The sequence below is a fragment of the Castor canadensis genome, chromosome 11, assembly GCF_047511655.1.
Source record: "Castor canadensis chromosome 11, mCasCan1.hap1v2, whole genome shotgun sequence".
NCBI classification, from domain to species: Eukaryota; Metazoa; Chordata; class Mammalia; order Rodentia; family Castoridae; genus Castor; species Castor canadensis.
In genome coordinates this window covers 138,390,823-138,410,074 of record NC_133396.1, presented here as the reverse complement: position 1 = coordinate 138,410,074, position 19,252 = coordinate 138,390,823, and the positions used below count along the sequence as shown (strand labels likewise).

Below are 19,252 nucleotides of genomic sequence, written 5' to 3'. Positions count from 1 at the left end.
CATACTAAATGATCCCAGATTTCTCACCTTTCCTCTTCTGCAAAATGATGATAATACTCACCTATTAGGTTTCTTGTCAGGCTTGAATTAGTAAATAACTGCGATAGTATTTGCCATCAAAATTAAACAAATTTTATAAATAAAATTGCATAGTCATTACAATTTAAATAGTATGAAATGAAAACAATGTTGTTTAGGTATTTGCTGTTATTACTGTTACCGCCTATTGTGTCTCAGCACCAGTAAGTATCAGTTCCTCTGTTTCCCTTTATATACCGCCTCACCTGGGTTCTATTATTTAATCTCTTTTCATCAAACTTGAGAATGCCATATTAGACACTGGGTGTCTACACAGATTTGGGTATATTTCACAAATGATAGAATATCCTGATGGATATAGTTTTTCCTGATTTCCCCAACAGGTATATTTTTCCCCAACAGGTATATTTTTTTTTGAAAAAAGTGTGATTATTTATAGCAAAATGATGGAACAGTTTGGCATTTTGGAGTCTGACGACACCTGAGGTTTTACATACTGGTGTGTCCTTTTAGAGCATCATATCAGGAAGTAAGCCTTGATCCCTTAATCCAGATGCTATCTACTGGGTTTCTCCACTATAAAGTTACTATTTTTCCCTTGTAATGAAATATCTAAAGGAAATACTCTGAGATTGTACGAATACAGTTTCTTTATAAGTTTTCATCTATTAATTTTGATACCAATCGTTGATCTTGTCTACAGCACTTATTACTGTGGTATACTGGGGTTTGAACTCAGGACCTCATACCTGTTTCAACAGCACTTTTCTTGTGCTTGGTGTTTTTGAGATAGGGTCTCACAAGCTATTTGCCTAGCCTGACCTTGAACCATGATCCTGCTGATCTCTTCCTCCTGAGTAGCTAGGATTACAGGCATGAGCCACACGAGCCCAGCTACTTTGACATTCTATTGGAGATTTTCTGTGTCCCTCATTCCTTATATATTTATTCTTAGTTTAGTTAAAGATTTGTCAAATTGGCTAATTTTTTCAAAAAATCAACATTTTCGTTGTGTTGATTTTCTCTCATTTTTCTCTTTTAATTATCACTCTGCTCATCTTTATTTTTAACTCCTGCTAGCTTTGGACTTAGTTTGTTCTTTTGCTACTTCCTAAAGTTATAAAGTTGGGTTGTTGACTTGAGAAATTTCTTCCTTTTTAAGGTAAGCATTTATAACTGTAAATTTTCCCCTTACCATTACTTATGCTGAATTCCATGTTTTAGTATGCTGTTTTTGCTTTTATTCATCTCTGTTTTCTAATTTCTCTTTTGTGTTTTTAATTTACATAAATTTGTGAATTTTTTTAGGTATTTTTCTGTTTCTGATTTCAGACTTCATCCCAATGTAGTTACAGAAGAATCTTTGCAAGATAACTATCTTTTTAAATGTGTCGAGACTTAATATGTGACCTAATACGTGGTTTATCCTGGAAAGTGTCCTGTGTGTATGTTTCTCTCTTTAATACTGTCAATTTTTGCTATATATATATATATAGTTTGATAATTCATTATTGGGTATGTAAATGTTTATAATTGTTATATCATCTTGCTCTGTTGTACCTTTTATTAATAACATCCCTTTTGTCAGTTTTCCTATTCAGGACCCACATCAAGTTAAAATTCCATCTAAACGAATTAGGAGAAAAGATGGTAAATTCATATAACCCTGTGACAATATAATAAAATGGAATCATTACCAGCTGAAGCCATATCACAGTTAATTTTTATCTGAGATTAGGACCAAGAAAAAAACATATTATGATCAGGTACTGAGTATCAGTCAGTCTCCCTTACTTCTTTGTAGTTTTGGCACTGTTAAGGCCATACTAGGTACTGCTGGTGCTGTAGGTGACACCACTTTGTTCAAGTCTTGATAATCTGCTTTTCTTTGTGAATCATTTGCCTTTATCTTGGGATACAAAAGGCTATGGTACAGCACCCGAACTTCTAAAATGTTACTAATTTAAATAATAAACTTTTTGTTCTCCATGATAATGTTTTGAATTAATAATCTGTGTAGGCTGGGAAAATTCTGTAGGTTCTTTTTTAGTATATCTAGTTAATACAAGCCAGCCAACATGCGCTCTGTAGTACAGTAGCTAAAATGTCTGGTCATGAAGATTTAACATCCTTCCCAGAGCACACTCAGGGAAAGTTGAGTGACCCACTCAACTTTTGTAGTTTCTTCAAACATTCTTTTCTTCACCCACAATTTTACTTAATTTCCATCAACTGTTTCATCCTCATATCCTCCCAGTCTCATTGTAGTCCTTGTTAGGACATCACCAACAAGTTTGGGAATCACAGTGCACTGGACTCCTACGCCAAGGAGTCCTGGGAAGTTTTTTTTCTTTACCTCCTATTTTACCTACAGGTGTGAAAATGGCCTTTTGCTCCTAGTCAGAGAGTTGTCAAAGGAAAAAATCCCGGCTTCTCTGTCAGTCGTAGTCCTGATCATTTGCCTCAAAAGGGAGGTTTTTCATTGTCATCTTTGCCTCCCATTTTTTTATGTTCCTTTAAATTATGGTACAGTGCATTTTTTTATAGTTTTTCCAATGTTGGGGCATCCATAAGGGCTCCCACTGGTTCACCCAGTTTTTGATAATGCTCCATCAAAATCTGTCACCAGGAGTGGTGGTACATGCTTGTAATCCCAGCACTCAGAAGGCAGGAGGATCATGAATTTGAGGCTGGCCTAGGATACATAAATGGAGTGATCTTTTTCTCTGTCCCTTGTTGGAGCAAGCTTTCTCTCGCTTCTGGTTATTACCGAACCTAACTGGGGCTAACTGGGCTGCGACAGGAGATACAGAATAGACAGACAGACAGACAGAAAGTGGGATCAGGTGTGTTGGGCTTCTTTTCTCTATTACTCTCTTCATTTACTCTGCTTCTTATCTCTATCTTTATTCTTTAAGGCCTTACTCCTTTACAGTTCTTTAAAATCTTGCTTCTAAAGTCTTCAAAACCTTGCTTCACTATTCTTTAAAACCTCTTTCCTTAGATTCTCACTGTCCCATGTTTTCTCTTAGCTGTTCTTTCACATATTCTCTCTCAAAGTCTTTGCCCTCAGACTTGCACTGACCTATGTTCTCTCTTTAGCTTTTTTCTTTTTTTTTTTTTTTTGGTGGTGGTACTGGGGTTTGAACTCAGGGCTTCATGTTTGCAAAGCAGGTGCTCTATGACTTGAGCCACACCGCCAGTCCTCTCTTTAGCTTTCTTAAAGCCTCGCTGCTCAGACTTGCAAACAACAACAGCCACGCCTATAAACTGCATATGCATAACTCTTAAAGCCTCAGTGCTCAGACATGCACTGTCCCATGTTCTCTTTAACTTTTCTTTAGCTTAGCTTTTCTAAAGGCTATGTATAAAGTTCTCGGAGCATATTGCACTGTCCCATGTTCTCTCTTTAGCTTTCTTAAAGTCTCAGCCCTCAGATTTGCTAGCAATTCCCCATTAGCAATTCTCCTTTAGCAATTCTCCTTCAGCAATTCTTTTCCTTTCAGCAATCCTCCCTTCAATTAATTTTCCCCCTTCAGCAGTCTTCTTCTGGCACTTTCCCTTCAGCAATTCCTTTTCCCTTCAGCAGTCCTTTTCCTTTCCAAAGCCTCCCACATCAAAAAGCCTCCCTCCATCCAAAAGCCAAAAGCCCAAAAGCCCAAAAGCCAAAAGCAAAAGCCTCCAAGGCAAAAGCCCAAAGCAAAAACTCCAAAGCAAAAGCTTCGTGTCCTCCTTCAGTGTTTTATGTCCAGTGGTAAACAGGGTGGAGCAGCGGTTCTCAGGGAGGGGGCGTGACATTGTAACAAGAGAAACCTGGTTCCTGCTTCTCTGAATATAAACAACTTAGGAAAAACAGCTGTTCTGCATTTTCCTCTTCTGTGGTCTGGGCTGTGCCAAATCTCAGCCTATAGATAAACATTTTAGGAAAAGCAGCTGAGCTGCATCTCACTTTGCTTATGTCCAAGTTCTTGTAGGCTTCTCATAATCCATTCTCCATACATAGAAAGACCCTGTCTCAAAACAACAACAACAAAAATCATTGTGTCAGTCTCTAATTTATTTACCCCATTCCTTAATGACTATTTAAAATGTCACCTCAGCCTCAGCTGGATGCCAGTGGCTCATCCTGTAATCCTAGCTACTCAAGAGGCAGAGATTAGGAGGATCAAGGTTTAAAGCTAGCCCCAGGCACATGGTTTGTGAGACCTTATCTCAAAAATACCTCATACAAAAAAGGGCTGGTGATGTGGCTCAAGTGGTAGAGCAGCCACATACCAAGTGCTGAGTTCAAATCTCAGTACTAAAATAAAATAGAGTAAAAAGTAAATTGAAGTAAAGTAAAATAAAGTAAAGTTAGCCCAGTGGTGATGAATCTTAACTGTTGACTTGTTTCCATTGAGAAGCTCCTAGGAGATTAGTAAAGCACACCTCTGAGTGTGTCTGTGATAGCATTTCCAGAGACCTTTAGATCATAAGGGCTTTGGTGTAATGAATGGATTCATCTATTGATGGACTCATAATATGGAATTGTTGGAAGGTGGTGAAAAGTTTGGAAATGGGATGTGGTTGAAGTAGGTTACTGGAAGCATGTCTTTGGTGACTCTTATCTTGCCCTAAGCCCTTCTTATATTCCTGTTCTCTGTTTCCTGACTTCCATGTGAGAAATGCTCTGCTTCACCATGCTATCTCCACCATGCTGGACTGACACCTCTGAAATTGTAAGCCAAAATAAATCATTCCTCCCCTTAAGAGGTTTATCTTTGGATACTTAGTCACAGCAATGAGAACAGTAACTACTGTGCCCTCTTTGGTACGTTTCTTAATTATGCTTTTTGTTTTTCCCCACACTGGATCAGTCACTAATTTTCATAGCATCTGTGTGTCCCATTGGATGACGCTGACAGCAAATCTGATACAGCTACTTGAATTGTTGCTTGGTTTTGCAGCAGTTAGATTACATTGGGCGCCAGTGTAAATGGGGTCCCCATAGTCAAAGTATTTGCCATGACCTGAGTAAGGAGCTTGTGATCATCTGGCCATCATAAAGCCAACTATGATTTGCATATGCAGCCTGTTAGCCACTTGGCACTTAAAGGAAGAGAAAGACAGTTCCCCCTTTTAGGTAAATGATCTTGAAAGTGGCTTCTACCCACTTCACCAAGCTAGCTTTCCCCTTGGGACGAGCTTCTTGTTGTATGTTCAACTCATATACAGCCATCTGTGACTGTTCAGTAGTAGGCTGTGTCCCTTGCATCAGTCCAAGAATCTGTCTCCTTTCTGCAGGATTCAAAACCAGACACTGCCCTACTTTAGACACGCTCATCCATTTTGTTGATGTTTTCAGGACCCTGATGAAACCAGTCTACAAATTAGTATAGCTCCTTCACAGGATGACCGTGGGTTTCAGTACTCTCTTGCTTTTGGCATACTACTATGCCAAAAACTTTTCCATCAAAACTTTTCCTTTTGATAGTAGCCCTGGAGCTAGAGGCCCTAACTCACATGGTCTGAAATTTGAAATTTGCTTTGAAAGAGGATCCCACTGTGTAGCCCAGGCTGGCCTGGAACTGGCAATCTTCCTGCCTCAGCCTCCTAAGTGCTAGAATTACAGACATGTATCACCCATACCCAGCAAAATTTGAACTTTTTGAGCACCAGTATTCATCCTAACATTTTCCTGTTTCTAAATTACATTTTATGTGTAGTAACTTAGCACAGGTTTCATCATACCATGGGTGACTTGCTATCCATTTAAGCATCAAAGGTTTATCATCACCTGTCCTGTCATCCTTCCTTTTTCTAATCAATTTTTTTCTTGTTTTTTTTGCCCTTTTTTTAGTTAGAGTTGTTCTAATAAATCCTACTTCTGGTACCAACTGTGTCAGGATTCCCTAAGGCCACACCAAGGCTCAGTGGCTCAGAACTCAAAAAGACTAGGAAAAACTGACATGCATCTGCTTATGTTTATTATAATGAAATAATACTGATTAAAAGTGAGAAAGGGAAAGCTACATGATAAGTCCAGGAAAGCAGAAGTGCAAGCAATTGTCCATGTGTCTTCTCCCAGTGAAATGGCGTGGAAGTAGTTAATTCTTCAACACTTGTACAGTGTTGTCAGTGTTGGGGGTGTCCAGGCTTCTTTTTCAGAATTGGGGTTTGAACTCACAGCTAGACAGCAGACACTCTGCACACTTGAGCCATACCTGCAACCCAGAATTGAGGATTTTTATTGGGAGTGAGTCACATAGACAGTATGCATCTGTGTAACTGCTCTGAGTTGCCTTGAGCCAAATCAGGCACACAGTATTTATCATTCGTCCTGTTGATAGCATAAACTATCTAGTTAAACTGGTACCATGTGGCCCACAGCCTCTGACATATACAAATACTCTTTATCAGGCAAAATGCTATGGTTTGGATATAGTTTGCCCCATGAAGGGTCATGAGCCTGAAGCTTGGTCCCCTGTGTGGCAATATTGAGTGGTGAAACCTTTCAGAGTTTAAGTCCTAGTGGAAGGTAATAAATTACATGAATGCTCTCTTGCAGCAGTCAGCCAGGTGTCTGAGTTATTTTTCATGAAAATGCGTTGTTTTAAAGCAGTTTTGGTGTTTGTGGCTTGCTTGTTTTTCCAAGTGACCACTCTGGCACATGTGCTTCTGTGCACACCCACTTACCTGCTATGTTGTAATACAACAAGAGGGGCTCTTGGCAAGATGCAAACACTGTGCCCTTTGGACCTTCAGCCAAAGCCCAATCCCAAAGATTCGTTTTTAGGAACATTCAGGGTTTGAACAACCCATCCTGCTTAGTTAGCCCTTTCTGGCACATCTGCTTTGGCTTGATCACTGGCAGCTCTGTTTCTTGAGACTCTTTTAAGCTAGGACTGATGGACTCACCGCCAGAGCTCTTAACATCATCTGTCAGGCTCTTTGATCCATTCTTCTAGATTCTCTTGCACCTCTGTATTAACACTGAATCCATGATTGTGGTTTATTGTAAGAAAAAGATAATGGTTTGATCTGCTGTACCTTTGCCAGCTGTTAACGCTGTTGGAGGATATGATTTCACTGATCTCGGTTCTGGAGTTAATCCTTTCAGTTTAGGGAGCTTCATCATTCTTCAGCAACATGTACTGAGGTTATCATTTATTCTTTATTTACTGGTTCATTCATTGTCAGTATGTAAGCAATAAACACTTATTTGCTAGATACCGCTCTAGGCATTGAGACCATGTGAATGAGTAAAGCTAACAACTTCCCTTTTGGAAATTGTATTCCAGACAGGAGAGAGGCGATAAACAATACACATAACCCATGAGTGTGCCATATAGAATTAAGAAAGTCAGGAAAGAAGGACAGAGGAATAGGAATAATGATAGTAGTAATTGGCACGGCTTTTGCAGTTTTTAAATAGAATGATTCTAGAAGGCCTTACTGAGCAGGTAAAATTTCATTAAGCTTTAGACTGAGGAGTTGAGGAAGCAAGCCTTCTAGATACTTTGAAGAAATAATGTTTTAAATAGAGACAATAGTAATTGAGAAAGACTGGGGGGAGGAGCATACTAAGCATGTTTTCTGAAGAGCCAGTGGTTTTGCATAACTGGTATAGAGCGAAAATAGTGTACAATTGCTTAGGTACTTAAAGACACTGTAAGGACGTTAGTTTTTATTCTGAATGAAATAGGAAGCTATTGACAATTTTTAGGCAGTGTAGTAACATGATCTTGTTTTCATTTTAGTAGTATCATTTTGGCTGCCTTGTTGAAAATAGACTGTGGGTTAGAGGCTTAGAGCTTGTTATTGCAATAATCCAGATTGATAGTGGTTTGCACCACTATAGTAGCAGTGAGGTGGTGAGACATAATCAGGCTGAATGTGTCATGAAGAAATGCTGATAGATTTCTTCACAGATTGAATATGGAGTATGAGAGAAAGAAAGGACTTGTGGAAGATCATGGCAAAAGTTTTTGGCCTGAGCAACTGAACGGATGCTGTAGTTATTCACTATGATGGAGATGGTTGTGGGAGATGAGGAATTCAGTTTTGGACCTGTTAAATTTGATTTTTCTGTTAGATACCCAAGTTTAAGTAATCTATTAGACATTCTTGCCAAATAAGCACTTCTTGACTTTAGGAAAGAAGTCTAGGTTAGATGTGTAAGTTTGGAAGTCTGTTAGCATGTAGACTGTATTTGGGGCCAAAGTCTGAATGTCCTGTTAGAGAGAAGTAGTCAGGGAACTGAGTATGGTTCTACTACAAGGGTTCAGAGGGCAGGAGCCAGCCAAAGAGACTAGAAAAAGCAACCACTGAAAAAGAAGAAAATTAAGACATTATGATGTAATAGAAACCAAAAGAACATGTTTTATGGATGAAGGAGTGGTCAGATGTGTTAAATGTTATTCATGACTGTCCTGAGTAGGACATTGGAGATAAAAGTTGAGCTAACAAGAGCTCCTGGAGTTCTATTCCAGCTCAGTAGCTTAACTAGGTCAGGTAATCTGACAGGGTTGGAATGTGCATTTCAGCATGAATAGCAGGCATGGAAGGAAGGAAATCTAGGAAAGATTTAAAATAACCACCTGGGAAGGGAAGAGTAGCCTACATAGGTGGTGGCAGGTGGTAGTTCTGAAATTGGAAGGGACTTGTAATAGTGCTAATCATGTATTTACATGAGTTTGTTGTGCAATGTGAAATACAGACTTGAAAGTGCCAGAGATTCAGTTGCCCTACATAGGGGACCCAAGGAGGCAGAAGGAAACGGAATGTAGTGAAGGGCAGTGCAGATCAGCATCACACTCTCCATTTTAAGAAAAACTGAGGTCTGCAGCGATTGTATCATGAATGAGGTCATGTCACTCCTTCCAAGTAAAATTTGGAACAGGAGGACCAAGTTAAAAAAAAGTATCAAATACAATACTTGAAAAGAGGGATATAGTGGCTATAGGAAACAGAATAGTTAGGCTTTTCGTTTTGTCCATCAAGGTGAAAATGAGAATAGAAATTAAGGAACAATGAGAACACAGTCTGATAATTGGAGAGTGGAGAAGTATTAGAAGTTGACATTTAGATCAATGCTCAAGTTTTCAAGAGAGGGAGGACATTAGAACCAAAATTTACAGCTTAATAAAAGTGACATCTCTCTTCCAAATCAAATTAAAAGGTCTATTAGATTGCAAACACATGGCTTGTGGAAAGAATGATGGTCACTGGCAGCCACTGTGGTTTAATTAAAAGTAAGTGTGGCAAATTAGAGATAAGGGCAAAATAGTTTCTGCTGGGTATTGAGGGGGGGAGCGGGAGGGGGTGGAGTGGGTGGTAAGGGAGGGGGTGGGGGCAGGGGGGAGAAATAAACCAAGCCTTGTATGCACATATGAATAATAAAAGAAAAATGAAAAAAAAAAAAAAGTAAGTGTGGCAAGGCACTGGTGGCTCACTCCTGTAATCCTGGGTACTCAGGAGGCAGAGATCAGGAGGTTCATGGTTCAAAGCCGTTCCAGGCAAATAGTTCGTGAGACCCTATCTCAAAAAAAACCTTCACAAAAAATAGGTCTGGTAGAGTGGCTCAAGTTAAAGCCCCAGCACAGCAAAAAAAAAAAAAAAAAAAAAGTCAGTGTGCCATGATACTACTTCTGTACCTTCTTGTTCCTGTCTCCCCTACCTACTCCATTTTCTCCTATAGGCTCATTTATTGCTTTTGAAGGATGAAGGAAACAAATACTTTTAGATATAGTGTATCCTGATTTTAGCAAGATTCTGGCAGAATCAATCACTGTAGACATGTGTTCCAGCTGGAGAAAATAATGTGAATAGAGTAAAAATATCTAGTTAAGTAGGTACTGAGCTGTTGGAAGATGGAAAGCAGTTTTGTGAAATGGAAATAGCCTTTAGTGTTGGATTTAGGCATAGGATTAAACTGACTTTTTCATTTGCAGCTTGAACAATAAGTTCTTTGAACCTCAGTTTACTCATGTAATTGAGGATAATAAAACCGAAGTTAGTGAAAGAACACATCCTTGGTAGCTTTGATAAGGGAGGGAAGATGTTCTCTTTCTCTTCATTCTCAGGTCTCACTCCTCTCTCTCTAAAAGTCCAACTATGATAAAAGCTGAGTAGAGCAAATGGAGAACTTGAGGCAATGTGTAGCAGAAGGTGAGTGATAAATTGGAGAGGACCAGGAATATAAATTGAGAGGGAAGACTATTTCCTTTTTTTTTTTTTTTTTTTTTTTTTAGGCTTTCCATTCCCATTTTATTCACCCAAAGCTATCCTTTACATTTCCATGGATAAATGTGGTCATTATAAACAGGCAGAGATACAAATAAACAAATCACATGAAGCAAAAGGCTACCAGTGAATTATTTTTTGTGGTGCTGGAGATTGAATGCAGTGCCTAGCAAGTGCATCTTCTACCACTTGAGTTATACCTCCAGCCCTTTTATTTTTATTTTGCTTTTGAGAAAAATCCAACAAGGGGTATTAATAACAGCAAAGAGTGGCTTTAAAAAAAACTAAAAACTCAATTTTTTCTCAGATTCCGAGGGCTTTCATGATCCATATTCCCTAAATAGCAGGTCTTACTTTCTGGCTGCTTGGTCTTAAGATACAGCACTTAACTTCCTCAGGCCTGGGTTTCCTTCTCAGTGAGCAGCCAATACAAAGGCAGGCTCTAACAGAATGTGTGTGAAGTTAAGTGAGATACGTGCATGAAGCTACCTAGTGCACTGCCTGGCATACAGCAGGTGCTCCAGGAAATGGCGCAAGGGCTGGAAATCAAGCGCATGGATGGATATAAGACTGTGATTAACTGTGTGTTATTCAGCCACTGTCAGGTTAAGCCACTATCAAGTAATCCTGAATTTCCCGGCTCTCACTGGCACTCTAACCTACTGTTAGGTCATCTTCAGACACATTCTGCAGGATGCAGTGGCTCATCCTTGTAATCCTAGGTACTCAGGAGGTAGAGATCATTACAACTGCAATTCAAGGCCAGCCAGGGAAAAAAGTTTGCAAGATTCCATCACGACCAATAGCTGTGCGTGGTGGTGTGCGCCTATCGCCCTAGCTTTGTAGGAAGTGTAAGTGCGAGACCTATCTCAAAAGCAGCCACAGCAAAAAGGGCTGGGAGCATGGCTCAAGCAGTAGAGCACTTGCCTAGTAAGCATGGGGCCCTGAATTCAACACCAGGACTGCAATAAAAGGAAATAAATGAACGAATAAACAAGTCAACAAAAAATCCCATATTCTATCTCCCCACTAACTTGAAAACCTGTAGGGGTGAGGGACAAGGTTCCATTAAGTTGAAGTGCATTATTTTAGACCCATTTTCAGTGAAAATCATCAGGGGCTTTTCTCCTTTCCTCAGGGGCTGATGAAAAGTACTGTGGCAGTAAAGGCAGTCTTACCACTTTACCCCAAATCAAAGATTCTCATTTTCTCTCTCTTTTACGCAGGCACTCTTACAACTTGAGCCACTCTACCAGCTTCATTTTCTTTCTCTTCCAACCCTGTGTTCAGTCCTTAAAGCCCAAATCTCCAAAGGAAGCCTAATTGTACATTCCAGATCCCTTGACATCCCAAGATTATGGGTTTTGTTGTTGTTTGGTGGTGGTACTGAGATCTGAACTCAGGGCTTCATGCTCACTCGGCAAGCACTTTACCATTTGAGCCACAAACTTTTTGCTTTACTTTGTTTTTAGATAGGATCTCACTTGGCCTTGGACTGCAGTCCTACCTCTGCCTCCCATGTACCTGAGATTACAGATTTGTGCTATCACTCTGTGATTGGTTTTTTTTTTTTATTCATATGTGCGTACAAGGCTTGGGTCATTTCTCCCCCCTGCCTCCACCCCCTCCCTTCCCACCCACTCCGCCCCCTCCCTCTCCCCCCCACCCCCTCAATACCCGGCAGAAACTATTTTACCCTTAGTTCTAATTTTGTTGTAGAGAGAGTATAAGCAATAATAGGAAGGAACAAGGGGTTTTGCTGGTTGAGGTAAGGATAGCTATACAGGGCATTGACTCACATTGATTTCCTGTGCGTGTGTGTTACCTTCTAGGTTAATTCTTAGGAAGACTATTTTCTACCTCATGTTCTCAAGAAATAAAATCCATTCCCCTAAAACTGTTTTCTATGAAAACTCATTATTTAGTAAAGCCTGTATTTCAAAAGCGTTTTCATGAAAGTACTGTTATGCTTATGTTCTAATCCATATTACTATTATTACATTATAATCTAGTTCTAAAGCAGTTCATCTGTAATACCAGCAAATGAATTTTTTAAAAAAGTATCACATTGTTTTAGCCACAAAGTTTTAATCACTGTTATTTTTAACTTCTTGTTTTGACATGATGATTTTAACCATAATTAAGAATTTTTGGCATCTGTGTTTACTTTTTAGCTTGTACATACCTTATCTTCAAAGCAGAAAGTAATTGGTAATGGGCAAGTTCTAATCTGATCAGATATAAAATAATGGTAGGAAATGTATGAAAGATAGATATGTTGCATTAATTCCAATTCTGCTCTCGTAACAAAGAAATAATGTCTTAGTTTTGTCTTTGTACACTTTTACTTGGCTCCTTCCATGTAGTTAGATAAATTGCAGAATTTAGTAGTTTGTCTTGAAACTTACTTGTTGCAGGAAACGGCAAAGGAAACAAAGTCACCGAGCCCACTTTGCTGGAAGCAGGAATTTTATGATGCTAGCAGACTCAGGGGAGCTAAGCTCTCAAAGCCCTGAGCCCCATCAGTGTCAGGAGATGAGTTATACACCCCCCGGTGGGTGATGTAACCAGGGGGTTTGCAGTAGATGGTTCACAGGTGGTCAGAAAGACAAGCCAGTTACAGAGAAACAAGCTGGTACAGAGTTTCCCCTCAACCCCCTATAGAATGTGGTCACACTCACAGGAAACCTTGTAGAGCCTGGCTGAAGGTCTGTGACACTTTTGAGCTTGCGGAAAGCTGCTTGTAGCCCCCAGAGTAGGGAATTTAATGTAAATTCTGGACACACAGTAAATCCCAGTTCAATAGCCATGTTGGCTCCAATATACTGACTTAGAAAAAATTTATATGCATTGCAATACCCATGAAAATATTTTCTAAAGTCCCAGAATATCTTGTCTGATTCTAAGTGGGTTGTATCTTTCTCTAGTTTATTGACTGAAGTTACTTAGTATCCTGAACCATAATAATCACATGCTGCCTTGTGTTGGCTTTCCCATACTTACACATAGTGAGCCTACCTGATTCGCAGTCTTAGTACATTCAGTTTTGACCAAGCATGCTCAAAAAAAGAACTAAAGAAATCTCAAAGACAGAAGTTTAAATTCCACATGCTCAAAAAAAAAAAAACTAAAGAAATCTCAAAGACAGAAGTTTAAATTCCAGTGTACATTGTGCAGCTCAGTGGACATGGAGAAGCTCTCAATTGCTCATTATTGTTAGTTGTGTTGAAATCATTGTGTGATCTGCTGAGTGTTTCCCTGTTCTTAATTTTGTGAAATTCTGCCTCACAAAAAACAAATAGTGTCCCAAAAGCAAGGGAAAACTGAATGTGCTTTCTTGAAGTGATAAAAAGTGAGATTTGTTGAAAAGGAGTGTATTTTCAGTGGAAGCTGGGCAGCTTTATGGGAAAATTGAATCAAGCATCCACTGTACAGCACTGAACTCTGTCCTGAGCATGTTTGGGTTTTCCTCAGTAGTGGTCTCCTTGGAATCATAGACCTGCAGATACCAAGGATCTATCTACCTGTATTTCTTTTGATTTGTCCTCATGTTGGAAGCCTGTAATTTTTATGATATTACTATTAATTTTAAATCTCAAAAATTATCTCAAAACTCCATTTTTCCTGTTACTACTCCTACCATAGTAATCTAAGCCATCTCATTTCTTTCTTGGCATACTGTTAATACTCTCTCAATTAATCACTCTTATTTTTGCTGTTCTCATCAAAGAAGCATTAGTAAGCTTTTAAAAACGTAGATCATCATTCTCTCCTCATCCTACACCATCTCATTGTGTGACTTAAACTTTTCCCTTCTTGTGCCATTTGTTTTCCTTCTCTGCCCCATTTGTAATAGTGTATAACTCTCACATTTCTTTAATGCCATTCATCAGAATTATGTATTTATTAAGTGGGTCATTTACTTGTCTTCACTAGGCTGTGAAGTCTATGAATAAAGGGACCTTTTTCTTTTTATTAAGCCACTTTATGCCTGCGCTGTCTTAATGTTTAGTAAGTGCACATCAAAGATTGTTTTAATGAATGGTTTTTTTCCTGAATATCACAAAACAGTCACTTGCGTAATGCTTAATGATGTATTTCATGTTCACTGTGTGATGCTCAGAGCTAGAGTATCCCCTTCTCTGGTTTGCTTTTCTTCATTATCACCCATCAACATCTGGCTAACAAGGATTGAAAGCTCAGTGAGAAGAGAGACTTTTGTCTGTTTTATTCGATGCCCTGCTTCCAGTGTTTAGAACGATACCTAAAACATGTTTTTGGCATGATTGCTGAGGTAATGAGTGAGTCAGTGAGTGAGCTTACACATAATTGGTATCTTTGAGTTTATTCCTATGCTAAGCAGTTCACTTCAACGGACGTTACATATCTGCTGTATGCTAACCGTTAATGCTAGACACTGTAGGTACAGAAATCTGTAGGTTATGGGGTCATGTCTGATTTATTGAGGATTAACTTTACTATATTTAATTTAGGAATTATAGTACGATATGACAATGACTTTCACATTTGAGCACTTCTGCCTGGGTCCTGTAAAATAAGTAAGACTACAGCAGTTTCATGCTTGTGTTTAGCTTCACTGGTTTAATAGAACACTGTTAAATATACTTCACCTTCTGTTCAGGCTCATTGTCTTCCCCTCCTGGAATGGCTTTAGAATATTAGCTTCTTTGATCAATGTGTTTTTCATTTATCTTCTAGGTCAGAAGCTTTTGTAAAAATAGTAAATATAATTCAGTGTCCTGATGTTTTACAAAACTTTGTGTCTTTATAATATAATTTTGATTTGCTGACAGTGTTAATAAATACAGCAAAGACTTTGGTTAGGACCTTGCCAGAAGATCAGAAATGCTGTGTTAGTTTTTTGCAGTTATCTTCCTTTTCTTTCTTATATGAGATAGTGTTACTTTTGAAATATGAAACATTTCCCAGTTCTCTATATAGTTGAAGAAAATCTCTTCTAGTTCACTTTTGATGTCAGCTGGGATTCATGAACAAAATTGGGAAAGTACATTCTTTAATGTAATTTTGGTTTGAAATATACCTTCATTTAAAAATTGTCACCTAGAGTAGAAGGGTTGGGACTTTAAAAAAAAAAAAAAAAAACTTATTATACCCAGGTACCAGTGGCTTGTGCCTGTATTCCTAGCTACTCAGGAGACAGAGATCAGGAGGATTACGGTTCAAAGCCAGCCTGGACAAATAGTTCACAAGACCCTATCATGAAAAAACCCTTCACAAAAAAGGGCTGGTGGAGTGGCTCAAGGTGAAGGCCCTGAGTTCAAGCCCCAGTACTGCAAAAAAAAAAAAAAATTAAGGCATATTAAAAAGTTACAAGCAAAAAATTTTATATTCTGTTACTTTCGGTTCCTAAAATTTATCTAAAATTAAAAATAACGTATGCATTATGTGGTCTTGTTCCCAGTAGTTGATTTGTCTTTTAACTAGGGGACTTGGTTGTTACTGAATGCTCTATGTCCTTTGTGTCTCCCTGAATAAAATTCATTACCCACATGGAAGTATTAGCTACCCCATGCTAAAATATTAGCTGATAACCCATTTCGTGTGAGTGGAAAAGTGTACTATTAATAATTTTCTCTGTCTTTCGTAATTTTGTTGTTGATGTTTATATCATTATTGATATACTTTGATCAAGCGTAAGTTAGTCAACCATGTGAATTAAATTATTGATTTAATTAATTAATTGATTTAATTCAAGGGACAGTGGAGGGGAAGCTAAGGACTAAAGGAAACATTCCAGTGTGTTTTAACATCCTCTATTTCTGGGCATAACTTCTTGAGAAATGGTGAAGTTTTTATGTTATTAGTGCATACACCTATATTAATGGTTTGCCCTTTTCTTTTTAGGATGAAGTGGCACACACTCTAACTGAAAGCAGAGTACTAAAGAATACCAGGCATCCATTTTTAACAGTAAGTGACTAGAGGGCACATGTTGTAATAAAGGGAATTTGGGTATAGAAACTGAACTATTAAAAATAACATTTTAACTAACATTTGTTCAGGTATGCCATTTTCTTTATGGAAAGAACGTAAGTCAGATTTCTTTGACATTACTGGAATGCATGGATTAAGTTTACAGTATGTATGTATTTAGAATCCCTCCCATTTTCTACTCATGAATTTCCTTATCATTAAAAAATAAAAAATAACCACAGACCAAATAGATCACCTGTGGCATTTTAAGAAGTTTACTGATAGAATAGTAGACTTAGAAATTTTTTTAAATATTAAATGTAGATTTTTATGCTTCTTTTGTTTATTGGTTTAGATAAATATTTAAATGATTAGGCAGCACTGTCTTCAAAGATGAAAAGCAGAAATCTTAAATAAATATATTTCATAGAAATGACACTTGTTTTGAGATACAGTACTTAAGAAATACAGGAATTCTGAATATGCTAAACATAGGATAAGTCCTGATGTATTTTTATGACTGTGACAATGCATATAACTTGATTGCTTTGAAACAAACTAATTATTTAGTGTTTTTCTTAGGTTCCTTGTAATAGAAGGATAGTTTAAGGACTTTCTTTATTCTCCTTATTTCAGTTACATATATTAAGGTTAAAAATAACAGCTAGACTTTCAAAAGTGGATTCTTTTAAGATTTAGGATTATCTAAAATAGACATTTTCAAAAATATCACTAGATACCTATGCTTACTTCATTATGTGGTAACAAGTTTATTGTCCAATGTAATGAGATAGCATTTTCATATCTTTTTACAACATGTAGAATTACACAAGCAACATTGTTGGGTTGGGCTGTATTTTATTCTAAATATGCACAAAGTGACATTGAAACTGTATTAGAGACTTGAATCTGACAGTGGTAACTGTATTCCTGAGGAGCTTCCACTAGAGTCATTTGTAGAGTCATTCTTTGAGGTTGCATGGATGAGAACTTTGAGGACAAATAAATGACACAACTGATTGACAAGTGTTTATTGCAGTTGCTAAGATTACTGTCAGTTAGAATTTTAATTTTCCCCTTAATGCTGAACTGAATGAAATTTGTTTGTGTTTCCTATAAACTCTTCCTTTAGCACTCTTAAGAAATAGACTCTTAAGGAACAAGAGTGCTTGTTTCATCAATTAATGCTTAGTATTTTTAAGTGTTCTATTTTTGGTACCATTTAATGATAAGAATATGGGATTATAATATAATATTTTTTCTTTTTCATTTCAAGTCCTTGAAATATTCCTTCCAGACAAAAGACCGTTTGTGTTTTGTGATGGAATATGTTAATGGGGGAGAGGTGAGTCAAGAAGTAAATCTAGCATTTGCATGATAGTATTATCATTATTTTAAAAATATTACATAAAATACAAGTTACAGCAGTTCTCTAGTTGATAGGGATTTGTATAGCTCTTTTCTACTGTTGAGTAGATCAGAGCTTAGTAATTTCTAATGAAGTGTTATGATATTTGTTTTTACACAAATAATTTTATTACTGGGAAGCATAATCATATTTTTCCTATATTCTTAAAGTTAAAAGTCTTACCACAATATGATTTTCAAAATTATATTATTAAGCTTTGAAAACAGGAAATAAAGAATTTATAATGTTTTACAAAGTTTTCCCTCAAGTAGGCTTTCTGTGAAACTTCTAAGTAATCATTTTACTTATTTTAAACTCTGTTGAACAATATTCCATAGGTATATTGTAGCTGAGCTCTGGCTTCTATGTAACAGAGTGGCCGTAATATCCGTAAAAGATTTAAGGGATCTTACAGTTTTTAAGAGAAATTTCATTACTTTAGTAGCGTATTTCATTTATTTCTTATTCTTTCTCCTGTCTGTTTTTGAACAAAATTCATGTGAAGGCAAAATGTAATTCATACAAATAGTTAACTGGAAATACTTTATATTTACATGGTGGGATTTCTGGAGTTAAATTTAATTATTACATAGAGGCTTGTATCTCATGGACTTGAAAAATATTCTTAGAATTTAGAATATTTTTCCTGTAGAATTCTCTGATACATAAGAATAACTTCATTTGAAAGCGTCCTTCATTCATTTGGGGAACAAATTTTTAGTGCCTAGGCAGTGTGAATCTATCTAAAGGATAGATAAGGATAAAGTCATTATCCTTACCATGAGGGAGTCTGTATCTATCATGAATACAGTTTAAGTTACAGTGTCTCAGACCTAAGTGCTAATAAATTTATAAATCGTTTATGAACGATTTAGCATTTAAGGTAGGCTTTTTTGAGGTTTCATTCTCTCTGCTTTGGAGAGAATGGTGTGTGCAGTCTCTGGTGGGTGAGCATAGGGCAACAATAGCATAAGTAGTAGAATAATAATAAGTGCCCAGGTGTACAGAACTGGGCACCTGCAGACAGATGTCTGAGAAAATGTGAAGAAGATGAATGTCAGAGAACTAAAGGGTTGACTCACCCTAACTAGTTAATTAGATGTGGGTAGAAATAAAGCAGTAAGAGTCAAACATGATTTTTGACTGAGGTCAGGGAAAATCATTGAAGTTATGAAGAACATTTTGAGGGTAACACACTTGGTTATGAGAAGATTTTTTCCTAAAGTTCTGAAGAAATATGTATGTGGAGATACCAGAGAGTAAGGGAATGCAGGTTTGGGAGGTATTCAGGTTATTAAAAATCCATTGATTCTCAGACTCAGCCATTTTCCTTCTAGGAATTTATTTATAGACAGAGCTATACCACAGAATTATATATAGATAAATACATTCACTGCATCAAGAAGATTCCAGTGAATCTGTATCCATTAAAAAGAACCAGGTAGCCAATGTGGGCTACTACAGAAGTGAGAAAAGCAAGATGGCAGAATATGTAGCATGCTGCCATTGTGCTAAAAGACTATCAGATCATGTGCATATGTACCTGTGTGTGTGCACTGAGTATCTCTCTGTAATTGGCTAAAAGACTATTAGATCATGTGCATATGTACCTGTGTGTGTGCACTG

At 37.5% G+C, this 19,252-nt stretch overlaps 1 protein-coding gene across 7 annotated transcripts in view; it reads left to right on the top strand.

The window, feature by feature from the left end:
* The window catches only part of Akt3 (AKT serine/threonine kinase 3), a 286,879-nt gene that overhangs the window by 190,772 nt on the left and 76,855 nt on the right, over positions 1–19,252 (top strand). For 5 of the 7 annotated variants that reach the window (XM_074048785.1, XM_074048781.1, XM_074048788.1 and 2 more), the window contains 2 exons: positions 16,150–16,215; positions 17,495–17,563. In XM_074048785.1, coding sequence (XP_073904886.1) covers positions 16,150–16,215; positions 17,495–17,563 — 135 coding nt within the window. The remainder of the gene's footprint in view (positions 1–16,149; positions 16,216–17,494; positions 17,564–19,252) is intronic. The other 2 variants (XM_074048783.1, XM_074048786.1) reach the window with 1 other exon arrangement.